The sequence below is a fragment of the Temnothorax longispinosus genome, chromosome 10 (genome assembly GCF_030848805.1).
Source record: "Temnothorax longispinosus isolate EJ_2023e chromosome 10, Tlon_JGU_v1, whole genome shotgun sequence".
Taxonomy (NCBI): Eukaryota; Metazoa; Arthropoda; class Insecta; order Hymenoptera; family Formicidae; genus Temnothorax; species Temnothorax longispinosus.
In genome coordinates this window covers 5,658,911-5,686,838 of record NC_092367.1, presented here as the reverse complement: position 1 = coordinate 5,686,838, position 27,928 = coordinate 5,658,911, and the positions used below count along the sequence as shown (strand labels likewise).

At 38.7% G+C, this 27,928-nt stretch overlaps 2 protein-coding genes and 1 long non-coding RNA gene across 8 annotated transcripts; all 3 read right to left on the bottom strand.

Annotated features, from left to right (window-relative positions):
- Window positions 1–815: 815 nt before the first annotated feature.
- On the bottom strand, window positions 816–18,199 carry LOC139820808 (uncharacterized). 3 transcript variants are annotated; one of them, XM_071791340.1, is made up of 6 exons: window positions 14,152–18,199; window positions 10,012–10,141; window positions 8,620–9,714; window positions 7,689–7,985; window positions 6,040–6,612; window positions 816–5,916 (listed from the first exon to the last, which is right to left on the bottom strand). In XM_071791340.1, the coding sequence occupies exons 1-6, from the start codon at window positions 14,319–14,321 to the stop codon at window positions 5,251–5,253; spliced, it is 2,931 nt and encodes a 976-aa protein (XP_071647441.1). In that variant the 5' UTR covers window positions 14,322–18,199; the 3' UTR covers window positions 816–5,250. The 3 variants fall into 3 exon arrangements, with proteins under 3 accessions (XP_071647441.1, XP_071647443.1, XP_071647442.1); XM_071791342.1 differs by lacking the exon at window positions 14,152–18,199 and adding an exon at window positions 11,225–11,677; XM_071791341.1 differs by lacking the exon at window positions 14,152–18,199 and adding an exon at window positions 11,203–11,676.
- Window positions 18,200–18,350: 151 nt separating this feature from the next.
- Window positions 18,351–22,045, bottom strand: Dpa (disc proliferation abnormal). 2 transcript variants are annotated; one of them, XM_071791345.1, is made up of 8 exons: window positions 21,716–22,045; window positions 21,314–21,633; window positions 20,341–21,239; window positions 19,760–20,082; window positions 19,459–19,678; window positions 18,919–18,969; window positions 18,613–18,823; window positions 18,351–18,474 (listed from the first exon to the last, which is right to left on the bottom strand). In XM_071791345.1, the coding sequence occupies exons 1-8, from the start codon at window positions 21,882–21,884 to the stop codon at window positions 18,379–18,381; spliced, it is 2,289 nt and encodes a 762-aa protein (XP_071647446.1). In that variant the 5' UTR covers window positions 21,885–22,045; the 3' UTR covers window positions 18,351–18,378. The 2 variants fall into 2 exon arrangements, with proteins under 2 accessions (XP_071647446.1, XP_071647445.1); XM_071791344.1 differs by having other exon boundaries at window positions 18,919–19,319; window positions 19,401–19,678; window positions 21,716–22,044.
- Window positions 22,046–24,362: 2,317 nt separating this feature from the next.
- LOC139820990 (uncharacterized) lies at window positions 24,363–27,823 on the bottom strand. Of its 3 annotated transcripts, XR_011734157.1 has the most exons (6): window positions 27,685–27,823; window positions 27,206–27,505; window positions 25,806–26,159; window positions 25,308–25,493; window positions 25,065–25,234; window positions 24,363–24,705 (listed from the first exon to the last, which is right to left on the bottom strand). It is a non-coding gene; the product is annotated as an uncharacterized lncRNA (long non-coding RNA). The 3 variants fall into 3 exon arrangements; XR_011734156.1 differs by lacking the exon at window positions 25,308–25,493 and having other exon boundaries at window positions 27,206–27,813; XR_011734158.1 differs by lacking the exons at window positions 24,363–24,705; window positions 25,065–25,234; window positions 25,308–25,493 and adding an exon at window positions 25,690–25,738 and having other exon boundaries at window positions 27,206–27,813.
- Window positions 27,824–27,928: the final 105 nt, after the last annotated feature.

Below are 27,928 nucleotides of genomic sequence, written 5' to 3'. Positions count from 1 at the left end.
TGACATAATATTAATGTGCACTGTATACAATTTCAAGAATTTTTAGGATATCTAAAAATTGCGAGTCCGAAGATTTGGGATTTAAATCGCGAAAATAAAGAGATCAAGTATCAGGAGAGTGTAATCAGCAAAGAGGTTGCTCTAGCTAAAGTTTCAATAATTTTCTAAATTTTCAAAGAGTCTTATTAATACACCGTTCTTTCAATATGTTTAATTATTAAAATTTAGTCTCTTCATAAATGTTTGAATTTTTGCTCAAAATGAAAAAGGTCGTATCAATAGATATCTATGTTAATAGATATTCACATATAAATATGCATGTAGATGTGTAGGTGGAAATCCACGTTGCACTCGCAAGTTAATTAAGTGCCAATCGATAGAACATTTTAATCAGATAGAATAAATTTGACTCCAATTACAGTTCAAGTAAATTTTGCGCAACACCAGAAAGGAATTAAATTGTAGCGTTTCTAAATGAATCCGTTTTAAGTTTAACATCGACATGAAATTTAATATCGATACATTTGAGAGAAGTTTTTACAATACTTGGAAAAACTCAATTAAATCGATGGACCTTCTGGCAATTGCAATAGAATACGAAAACTTTTAAATCTTTCTTTCCACTTTTATTCACGAATGTTACATAATCGTGAAAGCGCGTTTATAGAACCTTTTATTATTATATTACGACGTTATTTCGTTCAATGCATTTATTCATACTTCGATATTGATAACCTGATCTTGATACTTTGAGCACCATTTTCGCATTGACCGCAAAAACGACGCGTTGTAAATTTAATTCCACAGTTTGTGCATTCTTTTCTACTTGATTTTTATTCTTTTTCGTGAATTACATAGTTTGGCACTGCGTTGCTATTAAAGAAGAACTCTTATAAACTTTCATATGGAGAAATTTGTCGATGAACGCTGCGATTCCTGCATTCGCTTCACTGCTCATGCTTTGCTCACCTCTTCGACATATTGTATTGTTTAATTTATACATTTTCTGCTTTTCAGCATACACTGTCAACGCTTCACACGTACACAAAAGACACAACAGAAAAGGCAGACAAAGGCGAAGCTGCGAGGGCTAAATTTCTTTTTTTTTTTTTTACGCAATGTAAAATTTTTAAACTAATTTTAAAGTAAGATTTTGTGTTAAAATTATTTAAAGGATTATAAGAACATTACAAAAAATGCGAATTATATACTACACAGAGGGGGATACCACACATACACAAGATACATATCGGTAAGCTTATTGATAAGAAAGCATCCTCTATTCGTCCATATAAAGAAAAGCGCACGCGTCATCGACGGATTAACATGAAGACTTGACATAAAAAATGCGCCACGTTTCCCAGAAAGTTGATTTGTCTTTCAAAAAAGTTGCTTAAAGGCTAGTAACAAACTGCTGTATGAGCAAATTTATGATATGCAAAATGAATGCGGGGAACATTCTTTTAGTGTCTTCTCGGACAAATGTGTATTATTTTTTATTCTTTTTTTTCTTATTTTTTCTTAATTTTTTTTTTATTTTTTGACATTTCCAAACCTTTCTTTTGGAGATTTTCCAAATCTTCTTTTGTCCTGTCTTTGTTTGCTCTCAACAATTCGTCCGCGGGGACACGTCTGTACAGAAAGAAGCTTATTGAATTTCCGCCCGTTTTTCAAACGGATTTTCATCGTTGCATTGATCGTGTGATTAGCGTGCACCTTTGCTTTAACGTTAGAGCTACCGACGACTAATTTATATTATTTAGTTGTAAGTGTAAGGAGAAAATGTGAATTGATTAATTTAATCATTTGTAGCAGAAAAAAATCTCAGAAAATGCACCGTTATAAATTTGATAATTACTTTAAAAAAATTGTCTTGTTGTACTGACTGCTCTTCGGTAGTTCTAATGTTAAAATCTGCCTTGATACGCGGAGTAATAACTTGCGCGAGAATATAAATGGAGTTCTCGCAGATGCGCTATTTTTTTTTCGGAGTGACGCGCGATAGAAGGGACTGTACAACGTCCTTCGCGAAAAAAAAAAACGAGGAATCGTTTCCCGTCGCGCGTCGCCTGTAGACTCCCCGGGAATCATTAACGCGATCTAGGAAGAAGTTTGATCTCTATTGAACATCTCGTGTAACGGACATAACACATACAGAACGTCGTCTAATATACGTAGAAAGTTTCTCTCTAGTCGTACACTTATGAAAGATCGTTCAAAGAAAGTCGCACTATCCCTTCCGGATCCTCTCGTGAAAGCTCACGCGCTTTTGTTCATTTTTTCTAAAAAAATACCGACGCGCGTATTTACGCTTGATATGTCGCAAAGTGGCTACGCAATATGTGACTGCTTTATGTGTTTAACTTGCACATTAAGTGAGCACATTGCATTGAACACTTTTATACAAAGTGTTTCTGAAATATTATCTAATATTTTAGGAATTGATATTTTAGAATGTTTGAGGTAATTTTATTTAAAAAAAGTTTTATAAAGGAATATGAGTCTTTTCTTTATAAAAGTTTCTTTATATAAGTTTCTTTCTTTCGTAGTCTCAAGTGAAAATCTCGTTTGTTCCTCACTTTGCGTCTTTGAAACTTTTTATAAAGAAAAATGAAACATATAAGCAAATGATCTAAAAAATCAACTACCATAATATTATAGATAATACTCAAGAAGCACCTTGTGTAAGTGCTATGAGATAATTTTCTCACGAGGCAGTATAACACCGCCGCCACTTTACGAGATATTCGAGCGATATACCAATTTCCCACACATGAAGGCATTCATAGAATTTTCATACTCTTATGCTGCGCATCTTCCATCAGGTAATTTTCTACTTTCTTCGTTAAAAATATTTCTTCTCTATGTATAAATGCTACTTCGTTATTCTGAATAATAATCGAGAATAGCTTCAAAGGAGAGCTCAACGCGAGATACTCATCTTTTCGAGAAACGACCAACGTCATCCCGCAGTTTAGAGACAGAAGAATTATAATTTCTGAGATCTTATGATCCCTCTAACAATATATATATATATATATATATTGCATGGTATCAGCTTATTATACCTCAGTATAATAACAATATATACATATATATATTGTTTGTTCCAAGATACTCGTATATGGAAGATGCCCAAGGAACATTTCGTGAAAATTTGCAACGGATCCGAGAGAGTCGGTGGACCATTCGTACGATTACATACATCGTATAATTCGTTAAATGCGCATCGTGCCCCTCACAACGGCGCTTAAGGATGCATATACATTTAATTTCCATTTCAACCAGATTTTTAAACAACCAACCATCGAAAAAACAATCAACGTCCCGCTGCCTTCCTCTCTCAACGAGCCAATTTCTAACGGTTTCTCTCGCGCACGCACACATTTTGTACTGATCTTCCTCAACCATAACGATTTAGTCACATTAATGTCTAACATTATTTAGGTAGTTACCTTAACAACGAACTTACTGGCTAATACTTAACGTTACTAATAATATAGGTTGCCTCTCTTGACTTTCTTTTTAAGAAGACAGTGACGCTAAATACGGAAATTAAGAAATTGATTCTTCTGGATGGATACTTTCCGATTTAACGCTTTTTCATCCAATCTGACGTATTCAAAATATCTCGTTGTCTGTTTTTCGATCGACATTTTTTCTCCGTTCACTTAATTTACTAAATCAATCAATCCACTAAAATAAAATGTTGATAAAGATTACTGTGTAAAATATATTAAAGTTTAGACTAAAGATCTTCTGACTTGTTAAATAATTCTGTTACGTATTAAAAATTAAAATATTGAGAAAAAAATGCGATTGAACTCAATATTAATTAAAAATCTTCCATTACACTAAAAATTATTGAATCTAAATATATAAAGAAATATACAGAAAAAACAAGAGTATTAAAAAAAATGACAAAAGTTTTTGATTATAAAATGTTTGATTTTGATGATAATGTGTATAAATCTCCTAATTTATAAATATTCTGCATTTTCTATACATATTTAAAGAAATTCAAATATTGTGAAAAAATTAATAGAAATAAAATAATTCAATTGTGATACATTTTATTACATACTTAAAAAAATTTTATAAAAGCGTAAAGTTAAAATATAAAATATGCATGCATTAATCCTATCGCAATTTCTACCTTCTCTTTGCGAAATTGGATTTCCTAAATAAAACAATTGTGATCAGCGTCATGCATAATTGCATTTGGAAAGAGATCTTTTGGAAACAAATCTTGCAATCCGCAACTAAATTGGAGTTAATTAAATTCATGATTTAATTTTGTAAAACTAATAAGACAGAAAAATGCATCTACCGTAAATTCGACTGATAATCGAATCTTCTATACATATAATACATACAATAAATAAGATGCATTAATAAAACATGATCGCTGATTATATCTGGATTTATCGATAACTCGATCAATTCCCTTCGTTACTCTTTTCCTTAACGATGCATTGTCGATCGAGTGTTTGGTCACTCAAAACATATAGCGTAGTTTTCTTTCTCCGCTGCAATATCTTACTGCTTCATTCGTGATGGAGAATAAAGATCTAAAAATGTCTGAGCTACATGAGCATTTCGTGTGTCCATCCAACCAGGAGGTACAATGCGTTACACAATAAAATTGTAAAAATTCTTATAGTACAATTTAAATATAACAGATAAATAACAACGAGAACAAAAATTATTAATCGAAGATAAAAGTCGCACGTTATTTCGACGAACATTGTAGATGTACTAAAATGGTAAATTACAACTCTTTTTCAAGAGTAAAATTGAGCGTTTGAAAAGTGATCTCGCAACAATGTGTCCTTTTTTTCACTAATTACACGGAGTGAAAAAAATCTGAAAGCGAAATAAGCTTTCATATATGAACGTCTATTTCAGAATCGATCGTAATGTGTGTAATGTATGTGTGTATGTGAAATCGAAAACACGTACAAGGCGGCATCGCGCGCGCAAAAACATTAACTTTCATCTTTCGCACATTGTCGATTATTTTCACCAATTAATAGGTGAGACTTTCCCCTCTCGTTTCTCTTCGCAAAAAATCATACCTCCTAGCGCAATTTACTGGTGGCTCAAAAATCTTGCCACGCGTTGCAAGTGTAAAAATTGCGATAACTTTTCCCACGGCAGCCGGCGTACTGTTCACGTTTGACGCAAGCGGAAACCTCGTCGAAAGTTTCCATTAAATCATCAGGACAACGCATCGGCGATCCTGAGGCGTCAACCAAACATGATAGCGTTCCTTGGCACCGGGTCCATGTGGTGCTCCAGCTTTACCAGGCGCACGTAATTACGGCCGTAATCCGTGAACACCATTCTACCGTCCCAGTGAAGAGCTATGCCCAACGGACGGTCCATCTCCTCCTGGCCGGGCTTGTACGAGTAGATCAACGAGCCGACCGAGTTGAACGCTTTGATTGAATTGTGACGGGAGTCCGCGACGAGAATACTGCCGTCGTCGGCCGCTATAACGCCCTGGGGTCTCTGAAACGTGGGGGTGTTCTCCTCGTTCTGCCCGTCGCCGGTCTCCCCGTCCTGCCTCTTGCCTTTCGTCTCCTTCTCGCATTTAAGTATGCGCATCTCCACCATGTTATACTCAATTATCAATACGTGATGATTGTTGAAGTCCGTGACAATCAGCTTGCCCTCGTTGTTGAAGCAGATACCGCGCGGCGAGTCCAGGTACCTCAGCAGATGCGGTTGGCCGCCGAACATGCGCAGGGGGATACCCTCGGGGCTGAACAACTGAACGCGGTGGTTCCTCGTATCTGTAACGGCGATCTCGCAGGCCGAGTTCACCGCCACGTCCCACGGGTAACAGAATTGGCCCTGTTTTTCGCCGTGCTCGCCGAAGGACCTCAGAAACTCGCCCTCCATTGTCAGAATCTGAAACACGATGATTCCATTGTTGTAGTTTACACATCCATGTGGTAATCTTGATATATGCTTTAAAGAAAAAAAGTATATTATATGAGAAGACCATTCATAAACGCGCCACGTGTCACCAACCTGAACGCGATGATTATCCTTGTCGACCACGATAAGGCGGCGTCTAGCATCGACAGCGATTCCAGCTGGACGATTAAATTGACAAGGGCCATTGCCATAGCTCCCGAATTTCCTAATCAGTGTGCCGTCCTCGCGATAGATCTGTATACGATTGTTGGACCGATCGCTGATAATGATGTTACCCTCATTGTCGCAAATCAATCCCCACGGGCGGCAAAGATTGTCAGGATTGTTCTCGCCAAAGTAGCCGAGGATTATGACGTCCGTGCTCTTGACCTGCAACTCGTGCTTCCGGTTAGGGAGGCAGATATTGCGATCGTAGTCCGTTATCGGACGACCACGTGGGATCGGTTGTATCATCTGGTCGCTCATTCCGTACGGGAAGTACGATTGCGACGATTTGTAATCGCGATTCGGTAGACGGTCCCCGATCGTGCCCGGGCCGTTCACCAGGACGTTTCCCCCATTGGCGATCACGGACAGCACGTTGCTGTCGGAACTTCTGAAGGAGATCCAATTCTCGTCTCGAGCAGACCGGGCCTTTGTCTTCCGGCTCTGACGAATTTGCCAGATCTGCAAATACGAAATTGAGAAAAAAATTCAATATGTAGTTAGACTCGTAAAATGTCAACAAAATAATTAACGGCGATGCGAGTCAGGCGCAGTACGTGATGCGCAAATGAAAAATTAATATGTATTTCAAAAGTAACGAACGTTTCGGCACTTTCTTTGAACCAATAAATAAATAAATAAACAAATAAATAAAGTCTCATCCGATCCCGTCCTAGGTTCAGTAAATAATGTCTTCGTCATCCGAGCTCTTGTACATATGATAATGTTATTTATATTTTCAATCTTTGACCTGTTGACAAGTTGATCCGCGTCTCATTCCATCTCTAACCGCCACACTTGACACATTTTATACTCACTATAATTATTTCCTTATCGTGCGACTCTATATAATTTTTATAACTCTGTGACTAACTGTCGATCCTGAGGTGAGCTTCCATCGTTTTTCTTTATATGTGTACAATAATTTCCGTACTTCAAAAATTTTACGTTTTTTTCGCAGCGGAAACTATATCCACTTTGTTCGTGCTTCCCAGCTCGCATAATACGACTTTTCTTTAAGGAAAGAGTCTCCTACCTCAAGTCGAGCAGAAATGTATTAACATCGTCTCCAACAAACACTGAAGATGGCTCAAAAAAAGAGCCGAAACGTTTGTTTACTTTTGAAATGTATTTACATATTTGAAACATATTTATATATTTTTTATTTGCGCACCACGTACCGCGCCTGACTCGTATCGTCGTTAATTATTTTGTTGAGAAAGAAAAGTTCCCAAGCATGCAGAACGTCTAAAAGACGTCTCTTTATCATTTTGTAATCATTAATAAAATTTTTTCCACTATTGAATTAAACAAATTCGAATCAACTTTTTAAATTTTTTTTTCATATAATGAAGAATAAAGAATGTTGATTCAAATATATTAATCCAGTGATGAAAAAAAAAGAAACATGAGTAGTTTTGCCTCGGTAGATAATTGCATTATGCTGTTAAGGGGAGAACCCTTAAAAGAACCTTTAAATATTCAAAGATTCGTAATGTGCTAAAGTAAAAGTTAAATAAATTTGAATGATGAAGTACCTCGGCCAACACCATATCTTTTCTCTGCAGAAGATCGTCAGGACTGCACGCTGGGGACGATCGCGCGTCATGAATGGCGCCTTTGAGAGCGTTGACGGCCTGCGACAGTCGTATCTTGTCCTCTTTTAGATTCATGTACTTCTCATGAAGAACCTCGTACTTCCATCGGCGCGTTTCCACAATTTGTTTAAACAATTTCTTTTCCCTCTCTTCCACCGCGGACCACATTCTACGTGAAAAGAACTTCACATCGGACAGCGCCTCTCTGGTCCTCTGATCTAACGCTGCAATGTCCAACTGCAAGAATAGCATATAATGAACTCCCTCTCTTTTCTTTTGGACGTATGTTTTCAAATTTTATTTTATGCTTACGTATATATGTGCATTTATCTCAATTAAATTATTATTCCTTATTCAATCCCTAACTCTTAACTAAAACTTAATTTTTAATCTTTTCTAAAACGCCACGTGATTTAAAAATCACGTATTATAGATATCTGTGTACCTAATTTTTTTTTTAACTTCATAATTTAATCAATGTTTTCCATTTACCGGTTGTATAATTTATTTTTCTTTAATAAAATTTCAGTGGAGAGTTAAATTAAACTTTTAATCAATTTAACTCTGAATCTAATTAAAATTCTTTCGTTATGTATATCTCGTGATCAATAGAGAATTATAGGGTTTTTATAGATGTAAAAAAAGTAAGAAATAAAAATAATTGGTTTTTTTACTCCTATATATGAAATACTTGCTGCTGTATTTTCTTATATTTTTCAGCATTAATTGTGCACAAAATCAAGTTAATTAATTTAAAATAAAGTATTCTTTTTCTTTTTTCTTCTTCTTACTGTAGAATGTAGAACTTCACCCCGTCAGAAAGAAAGACAATAGATCACTTTCGCGTCGACCGAGCAATTAATTGACTCACCCCCATATTTTCCATATCATCCGCGAGAACGTCGATCCCGAGGTAGGCCTCGATCAGCACATCTTCAGCCTGGCGCTGAGCGTTCTCGAGGAACTCCATAAAATCCACCGTCACGTGTTTATAAATGCAATGAGTGGCGCATTCCTTGCAGATGGTTTTGCAGCAGGTTTGACAATAAAGAAATTGAGTGCACGGATGATCGTTGCATTGATACGGCGACATCATGGCCCTCAGCGAATCGAACGATTGGTCCTCCTCCGTCTCCTTCGCCGCCTCCTCCTTGGCCGAGATCGCGCTGGACGCGTCCTCCTCCACATTTAGGCCGTGGGTCCACTGTTCGCCCGCAGGTGATTGCTGCCCCGAATAATTTTCCTTCTTTATTTCACTCGCTACCTCCAACTCCTCCGAAATCGACGGTATCAGCGGCAAATCGGACGAGTCCCTCTGGCTACTCGGGCTACGAGTTCGCTGCTCCCGCGATGGTACAGTTATATCGCTCTCGTCTTTTTCCAGCTCCTTCGTCATCAACGTTATAAATGATTCGTTGAGCACATCCCTCTTAGCGCCACGTTCCTCGCGTACGGGTGATTGTCGCCTGGGCGAGATGTCGTCCAGCAAATCGATCTTCAGAAGATTCATATTGAGATCTTCGAACGTCTCGTAGCCAGCCTGGCAACTCTCGCTTCGATAGCTGGCGCCCGAGAAGCTCGGGCCGGGCATGTCAGTCACGCTAGCATTTTCAAACACTCGAAAATACTCGAAGTGGTCCGGTGAGCCGGTGTCCAGCTGGTGAATTGGCGAATGGTTCGCTAGATTGTCATCCGAGGAGCTCGATCGACTCTCGCTCGAACAGCTTAGCGAACTGGCCAGCATTGAATTTTGACTGTACAGCCTCGGATATTCGTTCAAGGAATCTGCACGACTGAGGATCGAACGAGTCAACGTGTTGGAATGCTGCTGCGACATATTTCCGGGAGAAAACTGCTTCGGGAAGCGATCCGGACTGGAGTCCGGAAACGACCGGACCTTCTTAGCGATGGTATACTTCTTTGGCGTAAAGTGTTGATCATCTTGCTTCCGAGGCTTATTTGTGAGCTGAAACAAATTCTGCTATTTACTTTATATACGAATTTGGCGCTTACTAGCTTAAGAATTTACTTCACAACGGAAAATTATATACAGAAATCGTTCTTGGAATGATTTCTAAAATTAGGCTGTGAACTTTATCGAACTTTTACATTGCTAGTTAATTGGGAACAGAATTCGATTGAATAAATTTTTTTGTTTGCCAAAGAAACATGTTACAGAAAGATAGAAGAAACTTTTTTGTTAACACTGACGTATTGATGGAATAATTTAAATATTATTACCAATTATTTGGGGGCTACTTACTTGCATGGGATGACGGTTACAGTCTATTCTGTTGCGGGGGGATTTTAATTGATTCATTGTGGTGGGCAAGAATTGTTGGTAAAGCTCCAGGGAGCTCTCCTGGGTTGCACGATTGAAAAATCTTGTTTTCCTGAAACAAGAGTTACGGCGAATTGTTGAAATACGACGTCTCGATCATCATACTGTTTTCTTAAACTTATCAACGTACTTTTTTCTCATTATTATTATTATCTAATCGTGTTAGTGCACCGTGATTCTCGGAAGGTTCACAAAATGTTAGATTTATCTTATTATACTTCACGTTTAATCTATAAAATTCATTTGAACTTTGGAAGTTTAACGGAATTGAGCTCCCAAGAGGAAGATAAATTTGTATCCGAACGAGCGAAATCAACAACGACGCGATCCAAGGAAAACGGACTTAAAGGATTGCTGCGTTGGGATTTTTTAAATTATTTTAAAGTAAAATTTAATTCGTGGTTCTTTAAACAAAATTTTATTCTTTAAAAGATTATTTTAAATTTAAGAGATTGCCTTTGCTTTACTGACTATGTAATACCGGTAGAAAATAGATAATTGTGATGACCTTTACATTTATTCGTAACAAAGGAAGCTCGAGCTTCGCAAGATATTTATATATAATAACGAGATGATTCTACTCTTCGAAATTACGACGGTTTCAACCGTAGGCAAAATCAGCTTGCACTAAACGTCTCTGCTTTGTCAAGTGCGATATTTCGAATAAAAACATTTCGTATAACGTATAAATATTATCTCGCGACTTCTCTCACTGTTTAATACATTGCTGTATTTGCAAAATTTGCATGCTATAACGATGACAAATTCTGTCCTGCTAATTGGAAGCCGTAAACAAGTTTGAAAAACGTACGACGTTGAAGATGATTAAAATTATACATAAATGATAATTTTTTCTTTCATATTTCTCGTAATGGAAAATCGATTGCAAACCGACGGAAGGACCTATTGTTGAAGAGAAGTGACGCGCTAGAAGTATAAGATGTGCTATGTATAATTCAGGCGTTATAAGACGTGACTTCGCAATTGCGAGGTAAATCTATTATTAGACACTGTACAAAATTTGATAAACCGATAAACACGCGAAAAAACTTCGCTCCAACGATCGATCGCAATTCTTATCGGGTCCGCCTCGTCGATATTGATTCGATTTACCTGTTCTTCTCGCGAAACGAACCTTTGCAACGAACCCTGTTGACGTTTGAGCCACCACTGCCTTTCGTTCGCACCGAACGAAACTGATCAGGTCTCAGGTCTCGCGTTGTTGACAAGGATTTGTCTCGCGATCGTGACGAGGTCACTTTGTATGATATTCGAATTATACAGGGTGTCTTACTTTTAACGCGTTAACTTTAATACCCCATAACGAGAACTTGAGAGACAAACTTTTCTTATTACAAAATATCGATCTCTCTACATCACCGAAAGGGACAAACGTCTCTCTCGAGCTCCGAATTCATTACACGCGTATAACAAGAAATTTTAACGAGGTTTGTCGCATATACTGGATAATAATAAATCTGAAAATATTTCTCTCACTGTAACCCACTGTAAACACTGGTAAACATAATATTTTCCAACGGAAATAAGCGGTGGATTAATCGCACAGAGGGATTATTTTACGTATTCCGATGTTAACATTTTGTGCGTAAACAATATTTAATTTCACCAGAGGGCCGTGGAAAGGTTTGCTCGCTTTTTCACATAATAAATATAACGAGCAACAAGTCCGCGTGTTTGTCGCGCGATGCTCTGGATTAATCCCAAAATCATATCCGTTCCCTCGCTTTGCTAGGAACTATATTAAAACTGAGATTAAAATCGTTCTCGTTAGTATTCTCTTTTTGCAGCGTTGCGAGGCGACCACTTTAAAGCCATTATAAGACCAAAATGGTGGAGCAGCGGCGTTAATTTTCCATGACTCCGCATCTATTTAGAAAAATCAAATTTCAAGCTCCGTTCCGCGACGATATTTTTCTAAATATACGACGCAGGGATTTCGTGTAATTCGTTTTTTTTTCCAAAATCTCTAGAGAATCCACAAAAAACCGGGAATATTATGAAATGAATAAAAATTACGCAATCTTATTAAGAGATTTCAGTGATTTTGCAAAATCATAGGTTCTGTCGGTAAGATTTTTATTAATGTATATTTATAAATATATTATAAATTATATTGATATTTGCATTTACAATTTTTATTTCACAATATCTCTGTTATTGGTGGACCTTCCTAGGGATTTTGGAAAAAAAAAATTACATGAAATCTTTATTGTGACATATCAATATCGAGATGATGAGATTAATATCGACAAGATTTTAATATTGTAGTTTAAGTTTCGCTATCGCGCTCGAGTCCGCGATTTTTGGACAGTTTTATCGGTCAACTCTTGAAATTGAAACACTTCTCATCTAAACAAACTATTATAGCCATGATATTTTAGTATTAAGATCGACTTTTATCTCGAAATGATTTAAAGAATCTGCCGTTAACTACTAACACGTAAAGTCCGCGACGCTCTGACATTCATCTCAAGCTGACTATAGACATTCATCTCGAAATGTATGTATATACATGTGCAAAGTATCCGACGGATTGTCTGCTATCGATCTGACACTATCAGCGTGCACTCCTCGTGGCAGTTAAGAATCGAAATTAATAAAATTTGCACAGGTCGCATTCTTATTTTATTATTATTATGTTGTCGCACAACATATCGAAAAGCATAATCGAAGGCACTTTGCGCCTTTTCCGGAATGCTCCGGGGCGAATGATATTCCTGGATATTCCCGCGGAGGGTAATATCCCTGAGATCGCCATGGCGACCAAGGTCAGATCCGCTTTTCCTCTCGAGGGTCAGGAAGACGGAGAAAGTAAAATGGCCGTGTACCTGCTGCGTGTGTGTCGCGCGTGCCGTTTCGGTGCGAGCGTGCTCGCGCATTCATGCCGCCCTGCGAGTGTGCAGGCATGCGTGATCCGGCAATATTTACCTAAAATACACAACGGGTCTGCTGTCTGTCGTGTATCGACACGGCTCGATCAAATTTCGCTCGTATCGAAATCCCTTTGTCCCGCTCGGCGTATCGATTTGCTCGCATCTCCGGGAATTTTCGTACATTTTTTTTATCGAGCAACACCGCGGGCTTCATTCCTCCCCCGCGTGCCCTTTGTAAAATTCAACCCTTAATTGTGAACGAACTGTCGTGAAATCCTAGGAATTCCTGCTTTCAGATATACGAGAAGAAAAAGAAATAAAGATGATCGCTCTCCTTTTTTTTGTGTGTGTAGGCACTTGCCACATTTCTTATAATTCCTCCAGCATTAATTGCGCATGCGGAATCAAGCTTTATATATGTTTATTTAAAAAGAAAAGAAAAACGATTGGTCAAAATTGAGAAATAAGCAGCAACAGTCTTAAGTCAACGTGAATCCTCGGCAAAGGATTCACTTTTTTATGTAATTTCGAATTTTAAATACATTGTTAAATTCGTAGTGTCAAATTACATATAATCAAAATAAGTCATTTTTACCCATTCCTATAGGTCGCTACTGCTTCTACTCAATGTGTCGTAATTTAATTAAACCAATAGAGTTAAAATAATACGGTTTTGTGTTAAAATAAGAAATTTCGACATACACATGGCAGTTAAAATTAACAAAACGTGTTATTTAACTCGAGGTATTGGCTTAAATTTTGTCCTTTAATATTTAATAGCGTACTTTTCGGACGACTTAAATATTTTATTCAAGTTCATAAGTCTTGCTAAACTAGTCGACGTCTAGAATTTTTTATAAGAACGATCGAAGTCCGCCGGCTTCGTTTTCACCGGCGGGCGCTGAATGCCACTTTCGCTCTCGTTCGCGTTTCAATGCCGCACCGCGGAAACCCTCCACGGCTACGTGAGCAACGGGGAACCCCGTCGCGAGAATCGTGACGTCAGGTACGATCGTAAAGGTGAAACGCGATTGATTGCGAGCTCAAGGACGGCAGACGTTTTACCTCGTAAAAACTACGCGGTAAAGCGGAGTAAATGGATGAAATGCCGACGAGGTAAATAAGCGAACGTGGTAAATGAGGCTGAAGAGAGAGCACGAGTCCTCACCTCTCGTACGTGCGCCCCTCCGCGAAGCAGTCGTACTGGCGTGCGGCGAGCATGCTTTCCCGGATATCTATGCTCGTGTATCTCTCCAGGATCAACGCCTTCGACGACTGGACATTGACGCAGTACAGCTGGCCCCTCGTGTCAGATGCAGGCGGGTAGAATCTCTGCATGCCTCCGGCTACGCGAGAGAAGATCCACGGACTCCCGTGGCAGCGGGTAACTCGGCTAACTGGATGACGGGCCGCACCGTTCGTCGTAATGCTTGAGCTCGACTACTTAATCGCGTCGAACACGCTGGACCCAACGAAGCATCGACTCCTCGCGTTTACAATCTTTTTGTTACTACGATCTTTATTTACGGCGCGTACGTCGGAAAATATTTTAACGTTTTTTATGACAAATCGTTTTTTAAACAATTAGTAAAAATTATGACTTACAGGTAACTGATTGTTTTTACAGAACTGAGATCTCTCTGATAAATCTCGAAGGGTGAACAGGCCAACTGAGTTTAGGCCCACTGAGCGTTTAAGGAATAAAATTACGAAAATAACGTACAAGTAATGAAACGTGAATATTGCCGAAATGGCAATCAGCACACCGAGCTTTACCGCAAAAGCGTTTGTGAACAACCGTTTTATATGCAAAGACCCACTGAACTTTTCTCACTTCTGTCGTTTCGACGTAAAACGTGCGATCTAGGCTGCGACGCGCAAAAAACGCGCATACTTCGAAAAAAAAAAAAGAAACAAGGAGTCAAAAGGTTCGAGAACAATCGTCGGGTCGCGATCGCGTATGTTCCGCGAGTTTCCCGCGCCGCATTCTCGACGAGCGTCGGTTTCTGGGCGAGATTCCCGCGCGCGTATTTTTGGCACAAGGATCCCAGGTGGTTCGCCCGGGAGAGGAGCTTCTCGAAGGGAGGTAGAGAGAGAGAGAGAGCTTCGAAACTCACTCGACGTGTCACACGTCAGCGGAAACCGACCGGCGGAAAAGCCGCGGAGCTGCACCACGCGGACGAGCCGAGGAGAGTTTCAGAGCGATTCGCTCGTGGTACTTCCTCTCGGAGGCCAGGGCGCGTGCCACCCTCCGTCGTGCCGAGAGGGTCGCGAGCCGAGCGGTGCCGAGAGCCGGGAGCCGGGAGCCGGCGCGAGCGCGCGAAGGAACAGAACCGTCCGCCCTTTACTCCGGCTCGCTCTACCTCTGAATCACCCACGTCGCCCACGCATCGCGATGCCGGGGGCTCTGCGTAGGTGAACTTCTCTCTCGCGGAGACCCCTTCCCCGGGCGCAGCGCCATGCGGTTTCCTCGCGGTACGCCTGCGCCCGGAAACCATGAATGGAGGCACCCGCTCAATGCCGGGCGGCCTTTTATTTGCTCGCACACGGGGAGCACTGCGGCATCCCAACCACCCCCGACCTTCCCCCGTCGACGACGACGACGACGGACGACGACGACGGCGACAGCGACGACGACGACCTTCAGCCGTCAGCCAGGGTCGATCGGGCAAGTCGGGGATTTCATTCCCGAGGAACAGGTGTTGCGTTGGCGCCGCGCAGGACCGCTCCGCGGTCAATCCTCTCGCGCGAACACGTCATGGATCGTTAATCATCAATGAATCTTTAATTGGCGCGGATCTCTAATGGCCTCTCGCCGCGATAAAACGGGAATGATTTATGCGGCAGGATCGCGCGCCGTCGAGCCGGCAATAAAATCTGCATTAACGTCATTGTCAGCTGTAAAAGCCCTCTCGTCCTGCAACATTGTAAAAAAAATCAGAAAAGGAGATATCGAACGCGAGATGTTATATTATTAATGAAAAATACTAAATTATTGACGCGCCGTCCAACTGTATCTACAGTTTCCCTTAGGATTTCTACGAATAAGCTCGGAATCTTTTTGGCTGATATCATCAAACATTTAGGATACTAAGGATTTGGTCTGATGTAGAATCATTTTTTTATTACAGATCAAGACCCAAATTATAATTTACGACCTTTCATCGTTTTCAATCTTCTCCCATCGTTTGCCTTCTCTTTGTTCCATTTTACGCGGAAAAACGCGAGTAATTGAATGCGAATAAAAATTCAAAGGGCAAACGAATCGTTTGTATCGTTCTCTGTTGTCCAAATCACCCTACATTCGCGCGATGCCGGGGAAGCGAGTGAACGGGGAGGGGGGGGATGCTAAGAATTAGTGGGCACAACTTTATGAATGGGCGGCTTGGGCGTGAGGGAACGCGTGGTGGAGGGGCAGTCGTGCCGCTTTAACGATCGAGCGCAACCCCCCATCCGCGCCTCTTTCCGTCCCCTTTCCCTCCGTCTCGCTCTCCCGGAGCCCTCTCTCTCTCGATTCATCCCCCTCGCCATCCGTCCCCCCTTTCTACGCGCGACTCCATTCTCTTCCTCCCTCGCCGGTTACGCTCACACGTGCGACTGCGGTCGGTTACAGGCTAGCCGTTCATAGACGAGGGTGCGCGGGGTGTGCGCAGCGCACATGTGCAAATCCCCACGGGGGCGAGTCGCGCGTGCACGCGTGCCCCGCGCAACGAGGGTGGAGATGGGGCACTCTCGCGCGGCTAGTCGCGCCGAGCGCATCGGATGACAATCGAAATTGGACGCCAGCCGCCGGTGAACTCGTAACGGAATGTATCGAATTTAATTTTGATACTGAAGAACTTTGAAATCGAAGCCGTATATTGCGATGGGTTACCGTGAAGGGAGAGAGAAAATAACACGTTATTAGCGAATATAATAGCGTACGGCGAAATTAAATTTCGAGCGGAACAAAATCTCAATTACGCGGGACACGTGCGAAGAAATTCTTTTGTGGATTTTTTGATGACTGAAATATCAAGCATTTATCCTGCTTTTAATGACAAAGTTAATAAAGTAACTTTGTCATTAAAAGCTTTCTGTTAAAACAGAAAGCAATATTTACCGGAAAACGGTTCGCTTGTTAAGAACTTTTCTCGTGACACAGCCCAGCTGCAGCTTAATCCAAGAATACGCGGGAAAAACGCGAACAATCTCCGCTAGGAAAATTAAATAGAGTGTTAATTTGGTCTAAATTGAAATTTTGTAAACAAAGAGTAAGGAGGAAAGAGAATTCTTAAAAACAATTTGATGAATTTCAGGCGTAATATGTATCTGATGCGTACAACGTCCCTTTCTGCGTATATTGGGTGATATTGTAAGGTGGCTTATCTTACCCCAATAAAAGATTAACAACTGACTTCCGGAAAGCGAGCGTATCCTTAAATTTCCTCGAATTCCACTTTCTCGATTCCTGGGATACGATAATTCGGGGGATACTTAGACTACCCCTCTCACCATTGATCGTTACGGGCGCAGCGGGCATCGTGGTACGGAGGGGTGAAAATTGCCCGGTGTAGGTGGCTGGGACATCGATGAACGAATGTCCCCCACCACCCGGCGCTAAGAGTAACGTGGGAGTTTCCAAGGTCATCGCAAGAGCAAAACGTAGTACGACGCCTCCGCCGGGACGCCTCCGCGCACGAGGCGTAGGCGTGGAATTTAATACACACATCCATCTCTACGCACACACGTCTATGTCTACAAGACTTTTCAAATTATTGATACGCAATTAATACGCGTTTGATCGTTATTGTTTTATTATTAACAATTACCTAGTGCAAAAGCCATTTGTCGAGCAAACAATTACGATAGAATTTTGCAAAGAACCGAGAAAACGTGATCGTAGAACGCCCACCTTGATTCAAGACGCAATGAATTTATCATAAATATGTACAAATCAATGTGTGTGTGTCTCAAACCTTCTCAAACTCTAGCCACTGCAAAAATTTAATCTTCATTTCCAATCGAAGTAAATTCTGAAAGCCGATATAAAACAGACTTTTGGAAACATAACGCGTCATAAAAAATGTATAATATATTCGGCGTGAAGATTCGGCATTATATAAATTTTGAAGTATTGTGTTTTACTGAAAGCAAAAATAGCAATTCGAGAAACAGTTAGAAAATAGAAAATATTTATATAGCATCATAAATTATAATTCTTCGTAATTATCGGTTATTAAAATTTTTTTACTGTTATTACAAAAATAAAAATATTTCGATATAAAAAATATTTTAGCAATCAATATTTCTTACAAGATTTACCAAGATAGTACCAATGGATTATTAGTTATATTTGTATAATATCACTATTACTATTCTAAAGAATGTGATGCAAAGGTAAATTTATTTTTTTTTAACAAACGCGAATGGTATTTTTGCCGGTTACAATCACAACACCGTCATCCTGCAGCTCCTTCAGAGCATCTTCGAACATCTCGCGCGTCACCAACTAAAAAATAAAAAGCGAAATTAAAGCACACTTTCCACAACACGCGTATTAAAGGTAAAATAAAATCTTAACAATGCAAATGAATAGAATCGTAATAATGCAAACGACGCACGAATAATAACGGACAAATCAATTTACCGTGCTGGACGATTCTTTCAGTTCCGTGAAAATTTTCTGGTAATTTAATGTCGGTGCCTTATCCTTCCCCTTGATGAGCCTCTTCAATGCCTCGACCAACTCCTGCCTACGCTTTCTCGCTGCTAACGACATGCCAGTCGTTAGGATACTTATATCGATTTTGCCACTCAGTGGATCGATGGCAGATTGTTTCAATGCTTCGCGATGTAATCTGATGATAATTATGGAGTTCCGTTATCATAAACAAATAATGTTTCCAATATTATTTTATTTTTCTAATATTATTAATTACATCTTGTCTCTCACCTCCAAGCTTCCTCGACATCCAAGATCTCCACTACGCTGCTGAATCGCATTTTAGCGTGCGCCTCGGCGAGTCTTATAAGTGACTCTAATTGCCTCGGATAAGCCGTGATTTGCCCGTGACCACTTCCTACTCTACGCATATCGACGTAAGCCTGGATCAGCCTCTGTTGACTCTCCTCATTAAGAGCAGGATGAACATGTTCCTTGGCGTAGGCTATGTAATCACGCAGGATGCTCATATCCACAATATCGTCCTCTTCTTCCAACTCAGATTTATAATACAACGATACTAAATGCCTGGCAAGTTTCCTGTCAAACACCTCGTCTTGCGGGTCGAGCATCAGGAAAATTAAGTCGAAGCGTGACATCAACGTGTGCGGTAACATGACGTTTTCTATTACCTAGAAACGAATGTAAAACATTTATTCACAAATGCTCATTAGCTCGATATCAAATATGCATAATCGTCAATGGATATTTACTGTCTTATTTTTATTCCACTGTGACTCGCAAGGATTAGCCGCTGCCAGAATGCTAGTTCTCGCATTCAATTGACAAATGATACCCGCTTTCGCGATACTCAGCGTTTGCTGCTCCATCACTTCGTGCAGCACCGAGCGCGTGCTATCGTTCATTTTATCGAATTCGTCGATGCAACAAATACCATTATCCGCGAGCACCAGAGCGCCAGTTTGCAATACCAATTGACGGCTTTCGGGATCTTTCGTTACGAAGGCGGTTAAACCCACGGCGCTGGAACCTGAGGAAAGAATAACAAACATGAATATACGAATAAAAGCTAAAATTAGATTTGAAATTATCGCTATCAAAAATCACTTACCCTTTCCACTGCTGTACTGCGAGCGCGGTACCAAATTGAAAACAAACTGTAGCAGTTGCGATTTACTCGTACCCGGGTCTCCGCATAGAAGTATATTAATTTCGGACCGGAAATATTTCTTAGTCCGTACGCTCTGTTCCTTCTTCGTGCCGCCGAACAATTGCAGCAGTATACCCTTCTTGACGTCCTCATTCTCGTAAATGCTGGGAGCAATGTGCCGCGCCATTCGTTCATATATGTCCTCCTTTTGCGACAGCAGTTTCAATAGTTCCACTCTTTCTGGTGGAAACGCATGACTCTTGCCGTCCTCTTGCTCGTACAATCTACGTACGCAATAAATCATAACAAAAATGAATAAGAATATGATATATTGATTAATATTTATGAAACTGATTGGAGAAATGAAGGAGTATGAAGTAAATTCGTTTTGGAAATTCATATTTCAATATATTAATTTCATTTTATTCATTTTAGCTTGAATATATTAATTAATATTAGAATAGAATATATATAAGAATTTAAATAGCGATAAAATAAATATATAATGTAAAATAAAAGTATTCGTCAGGAATACATCTTACCGCTTTGAGTCCTGTTTTCTAAAGTGGACAACGTCAACGTGCGTTCTGTAGATAGCTCGTACATTGGACTGCCGAGGATTAACGCGTATCGGCAACGCGCGATATATTCCGGTGACAGAAACTCTATCACCTGGCGAGACAGCGTCAACTAGATTGTGATGAGCAAAGAGTACCACCGTGTGAGGAGTCTGACCAGCTGGCATATCGTCCGGCGATTCTTGTAACTTGATCATTTGCTTATCGGTGAAATGACTGCGATTGTGTATCAGATTGAAGCAGAAATTGTTGTTGCAGTGAGTGCACACCGTGGGCTCGGCTATGTGACCCCTGTCGATGACTACAGTCGTCGTGAAGGAGCACACGATGCATTTAAAGAACGCCTCTCGCATTTCCGGCATGACGTTTGACGTTCTAATGACCATTCCGGTAACCGTGATCAATCGGTCTATGTCCTCTGGATTCAAAAGGCGCATACTCGTGGTCCGCATAACATTATACGGACGTACTTGAATCGAGTGTTCCAACGCTGCCCCGGGGAATTTCTCGAAGAATATCTCATTTGCCGTTAGATCGAACGCCGGTATAACTTCCTGAGGATACAATACCAGCTGATTGTAAAGCTGCGAGTCGAATGCTTCGAGATGAGCGCAGTTTACATTCAAATAAGGTTCTTCCAGTATATGTATCTCTTCGAGCTTCTGCGTGTAGAGCGGCTCTGACAGATTCATGTTCTCAGGTATTTCGTCGTTCTCCGCTTCTGGGTCGATAAAGTACAAAATAAATCGTCTGAATTGCTGCTTGATACGATCCACCACGACATTTGTGCCCCAGATTGTCAATTGCGGGCCCCCGTTCTCACCCTCGGATGTTCTCTCTCTGTCTTCATCATTCTCTGGTATCTGCCAATAAAATTTATATATTAACGATTTAATAATTTCATTTATCTCAGTATTGCTATATGCATTTAACTTACCGGTTCGATCAGATTAACTTGCCGCACACGCCTGTCAGACTGAACGTCTGGTCTCTGATGAACAGGTGTACCTCTGACACCACTGCGGGGAGTACGAATTGACGCCAAAGAGCTAGGGGTTCCATAATTCAGCGGAGAGGACAGCTCTATCTCGCTCATACCAGCGGCGAGAGGACTCGTCTGCACCTGTCGATTCGGAGAAGACAGTGGCACGGAGGACAACCCCTCCGACGACGGTGCGATGGTCTCGTGCGTTTGACGGTTGCCCCATCGTAACGGCGTGTCTACTGGATTGTTGCCCGGTCTCCTCTGAGGTGTACCTACGTGTGACAAGAAGAAAAACGAATATAACAGCTTGAATGGAACATATCTCACTGTCTCAATTTGTGGATATTCCTCAACCTCTGACGGAGCCGACGACACTGGGTGTACCGGTGACACTGGGTGTTCCGGCGACCGAGGGAGTCCTGACGGAGGTCGGGGTCCGAGGTTGCCGTCTCGGCGTGCCACTCGGCGAACGGCTGTCGTCCTGCGGAACCGGAGTCCTCGGCGGTCTCATAGGACTCGACATCGTTGACGGGAAAAATCACAACAATCTTACATCAAATTCTTCCAAGTCCGCGTACGCAGCCCGCAGGTAACCTCACGAGCCGCTCGGCGCTCAATTTCCCGCAATTTCCCGCGCGAACGCTTGCCGAGAGGGCATCGCCGCGGCCATGGTGTAACTGGTGTAAGTAGATAGATGAAGCATTGGCCGCGTTCAGCAGACACAACTGTTGAGTTCGTCTTATCAACACGCTGCGTTGATTGGTTGGTTCTAAAAGTAAGAGCCATTCACGTTCGACTGCTACTGAGCGGCTTGCTGCTGAACGCGCCCATTCCCGACGCTGCGCACTCGTTCAGTTTTCGAGCCAATCAGCGCGCGTGGAGTTAATTTATCTCGTTTACAATAAGTTAATTTTCAGGAATGGCAAATTATGCAATTTCTGTTTATAGTTCGTGGGAATATATGGGAATAGGAGTGTAAGAGGGGATATTTAAAAGTCATTTGTCTTGTATCAGTAATGCAATGTGTTTTATTATGTAAATAACAACAAACAACAACTACAACAACAACAAACAACAACTTACATTGTTTTTGTTTTATGATAATTATGACATTTTATAAGAAATTATTTATTAAATGTTTTTATCAATTTTAAAATCAAATGATATTAAAATAATAAGTAATTAATAAAAATAATAAAAAAAATAATAAAAAAATAATAATAAAATAAAATAATAAAAAAATAGAAAAAAAAAAATAAATAATAAAATAAAAAAAAATAAATAAAAAAAATAAATAATAAAATAGAAAAAATAAATATAAAAAATAAAAAAAATAAAAAAAATAAATATAAAAAAATAAAAAAAATAAAAAAATATAAAATAAAAAAAAAATAAAAAATATAAAAATGCTTAATTTTATAAATATAAAATATAAAATGTAGAATAAATAAAAAATAAATATATTTTAAAAATAAATATAAATATATTCTTATATCCATTTTTTTTCAGCAAAATATTGTATATGAACAAATTAATTTTTTATGAAAACATACAGATAAAACAATATTTTATTTACAATATTTAAAAGTGTTCACATATGTAAAATACTAAAGTTACTTCGGCTTGATTGCACCAACATTAGTTCGACTTTAAGTGAGATGTATGTATATTTATTTAGAAAGAAAGATGAAGATAGTTTTACACACGTTAAGTCTCGCTTAAAGCCAAAATAACGTTGGTGCAACCGTGTCTTAATAATTTATAACATTATCCTTTCAGAATTTAAGAAGCTAGTGTTGTCTAAATTAAATAAACTCATATACAAGAGTGAGACAATGCAAAGTACGATTAATTGGATTGAAACAGAACATTTCATGTCCAATAAACATAGAGCATGAATTTAATATTGAATTACCAATTTCATTATATGAAGATTTAAAATTATTTGAGGAACAACTAAACGAAGAAAAATTTAAGAATTATGTGGTATAATTTTCAATATTCTTTATGTTATCACCCTTTACTATGTTACTATGTATAATGTCTAGATGCATGTAAATTGACTGATTTGTAAAAGGAATTTAATTGTTTATGTATTGAATAATTTTTCAACAGTAAAGTTATTTTTACATTTGCAAGCATCTATCTGTTTTGTACATATTTTCTTAAAGACGGAATGTTTAGAATATTCACTTGTACTTTTCTATAATTTTTATAATTATTATTTATATTTATAATTTTAATTATTAATTAGTACAAAATGTTAGTTGTATTATATATTATTGTCATATAACATTATTAATTATATTTACTTTTCTAGTTTAATATTTGAAACTGGTTGGTGGAAACAATTCACATGTTATGATACGCAACATATTAAAAAGATGCTAACAAATCCATTGGCTCAACAGTTAGCTGGGCTGGAAGAAAAAATAAACATAGTTTCAAAGACTTGAAACTGGCAAATATAATCACACGTAAGTTTATTTTGTAATTTAATTGTGCAATTTGTTTTAATTAAATTAATATTTTAATTAACATTTATTTAGTATCATAATAATAAAAAAAATATATAAGTTATCAATAAAATTATTTTGTATTTAATTGTACTAAATTTATGAATAATCCTAAGCAACAGCTTATATGTGATATAATGTAAACATATTAAAAGTTAGCCTGTATCTTTCAAATTTCAAAAAATTACAAAAATATATATATATATATATATATGTACATTTTATGTTAATATGTATATATTTTTACGTATACTTATTTTTAATATATTTAATTATAATATAGCATTTTTGTATTATAGAAGCTGTTCGTGCAGTACACAGACAAATAACCGATGCAGAAATCGCAAATTCTATATCAAAATGGCTGAGTCAAGGAACTTTAAGATTTCAAAGAGAAAGTTGTTCAAAGAAAAAGTACGTTTATTTTTTACACATATTTGTTCTATTTATAATATTTTAAACAAAATTTCTAATATAACAGTAACAAATGCAACTATAACGCAGATATATGTTTATACAATTATTTCAAATCTTTGTAATGATAATATTCATAAGATAAACGTTGAAATTTAAATAAATACCACTTATCCAAAAACATATCCAAAAACGATTAAACTTGTTTTATGAAAAAAAAAAATAATGTCCTTAAAAGACGAAGGATCGTTGCTCGAAACCTTTATAAATTAAATTGAATCTCAATAATTTATTCTGCGACGCTCGAATCATCAGAATCGTCTGATAATCGTGGGCTTATGTTAGTAATAATCTTCCCACTCACTGTAGGCTTCACGACACCTATATTTAATGATTTATTAGAAGATTCTTTCCCTGAAATATAAAGACTAGACATTACAAATAATGACGCAGACAATACATAAATCATGAAAAGAAAAATTAACACTGATCCCTCCAACCATGCACCTTCGTGTCCCACGCGTTTCTAACGGTCGTTTGTTCCGGGAACCCAACGATCGTGGGATAATCCCTCCCACCTCTAAAAAAGTTGTAGTAGGGAACGTCAGGCAGAAATTTCAGAGCCATAGCTCATTTGTTCTCGAAACGACGAACAATCAAAATCAACGCGTTGGGACACGAAAGTGCATGGTTGGAAGAATTAAGTGGCGGAAAAAACGTTGAAGGGATTAGTGTTAAAATGGAAAATTTTTTAAGTTTAATATATTCCTTACTTCCAGCTGAAGCAGATGACACAGTAGGATTGTGTTCTGGCTCTTGACGCATAGAGATAGTGTTTGTCACATGATCCATCTCCATGACCCACAAGTTTTGTATTTAAATATTGTGGGTCACGGAGATGAATCATGTGACTTGCCTTATTCAGTACATTGGATATTGCAGTCTGAAATAAATAATATATATAAATAAAAAAACTAGCATGTAAATTTGAAAAATATATATATAAAGAAATTTACATTCTCTGAGAGATTATCTCTCGTAATTCCAAATCGTTAATATGAACTATATTGTCATATAAATAATACTCACAATTTGATTGTTGTGTAATTGTTCAATTTCTTCTATCATATTTATCGATTTTTTTTTCTCTTTCGAAAGCGCCTTGGCCAAGTAACTTATGCCGATCTTCAATTTCTTATACACTAAAAAGAAATAATTTTGTCAAAACAACAACGGCGCAGCATGTCGAAGAGATTACAAGATAAAGTTAATTTTCTCACGTAGTGTATTGGATATCCATTCTTTGCGATGTTTCCTCAAGCACTGCTTTCTTTTTTTAGTCAACCACACGAACCTTCTTGGCTTTAAATTGGCGAATTGGCGTTTTTGGCATGGATGTTTAGACGTTCACAGAGCTCTTTGAAATATGATAGACAATTAAATCTGCCTGTGTAGTAGAATCACAACACTTTCCAAAAATTATGAACTAAATTTATTATGTAATTTAGCATTACCTTTTAGAAACTTCTTTCTTCTTTCTTCCTGTTTTTCCTCTCTCTCTCTCTCTCTCTCTCTCTCTCTCTCTCTCTCTCTCTCTCTCTCAGCTAAAACGACGAAAGATGATCATCTTTGCTGCTCGGTCATCTTTGTTCTCAATCAACTCAATCAACTCGAGTTGATTGAGAACAAAGATGACCGAGCAGCAAACCACTCATCAGCGAAGAACAATGAAATGCAGAAGCAGAAAAGTTAACTGCACCATATCATTGTGCAAAATCCATCGAGAAGGCCAAATCTGTCCTTGACACCTAAGACACACCGAGTCGTCTAAAGTCCTGCAACATACATCAAGGTCCCCCTCACTGTACCTAAACAATTTTACAATAATTATAAATTGCGTCTGCATTCACACCTTCTTATTCTTGGCAGTTATTATCTATCAAATTACAAGCTTGAATTTATTCCCTTCAAACATAAATTGTCAAAATGTTTTTATTTTCAACACTACTAGATATTATAATCGTTACATATATTACGATAGTGTCCGAGGGAAAATGTAATAATTAAAAAACTATGACACGTATATATTGTACTTCTTTCAACAAATTCTTGTACTAACATTAAACGTTATCTTTTAAGTATACGTTGTATTGTAATAAGTTTATATATATTTGAAAAAGAAAAACAGAAAATTAAACAAAATATTAAATCAGAAACAGTAACAGAATGTTACAGCTAGATGAGCGACACGAATACTTGAACAAGAGATATAAATGACTTCTTCCACTAGTATGGATGTATATCTGTTTCGTCTTGAAATAGCACCATACTTTCTTATTTCCACCTTTCACTCTTTCTATTTTCCTAATTAAAAATCCAAGTATTTTTAGTTGGATTCACTGGTGCATTATTATAGCACTCTAGTGATGTAGTGTGATATCAGGAATTAATAAAAATTAAAAATTATCACAATTAAATTTTTATATTTCAATAAATAAATAAAACTTTCCGGTTTCAAGTATCTCGCGTTAGTTCCGATTTACGGTTTACGGGTACGATTTATGCATCCCGTTAACACATGCTAGCGTCATGTAAGCGTCTTTTTCATTAAAAAAACAAACTGTTGGTTGTAAAGAGACGAGAATGATCCGTTGGAAATCCGAAGGATTGTTGATTGTCGAGCATGTGCCGGCACGTGGGTGCGGCAGAAAAACAAAAAAATATTACGATGCAGAAAAGGAGTTTCGAGAAATGTATACCTAATAAATGCATAATAAATAGAAATGATACGCGTGTGTTCTCGACTGCGGACTGCGATATATCCAATTTATTGGCGTTGGGAAATGGAAAGAGGAGACGAGATATATCGTAGAATGAGATATCGGCATGTGACACACCAGAATGTTCGACTCACCGAATCGCTATAGAGAAGTGGAGTGTTTCACGAAGAAGAACGCTGATTATAAACGACGATAACAATATAACAATTTGTGAACGCGACGAACGCAGTAGAGCCTCGTGCCTCGGTGACGTCGTAAGCGTGAAAGAGCGTCGAGAAGCGTCGAAGTCGAATTTCGAAATGGCTGTCGTTGCCGGTTGCCGTTGCCGTGTAGTCACGTGTAAGCACGTGTAAGTCGAGTGAACCCCGTCCCCCGGCCCCGTACCGTAGACGCGTAGACCGCGAACGGCGCGAACAAACCTATTTATCTTATGCCTAGAAATTCTCTAGTTCAGTGAGCCTATTATACGTATCGTGAAACGAGGTAAAAACTGAGAGACGTCACTAAAGTATCTACGATTTAATTGGTCAAAATCTAATAAATTTGTTCACTTTTCGCCTCGCATTTTCACCTCGTTTACAATGTTCATTCCAGTACGCTTGTGGATACAGACCCTCGAATTAAAGTCTGATCATAAGACAGCCAGTTTTGATTGCTCCGCCAGTTTTGTCAAAAACGAGAAAAACAAAAAGAGAAAGAGATAGAAAAGAGACAAAGAAGGAGAAAGATAGAAAGAGAAAGCGATAATGAATGTACTGAAGGTGTATTCTCTCTCGTAGGATTTTGACAAAATCGCCTTATGGCCAGTTATGGCTAGACTCTTTTAATTATAAGGTCTCTAGTTATGGAGGATTTAT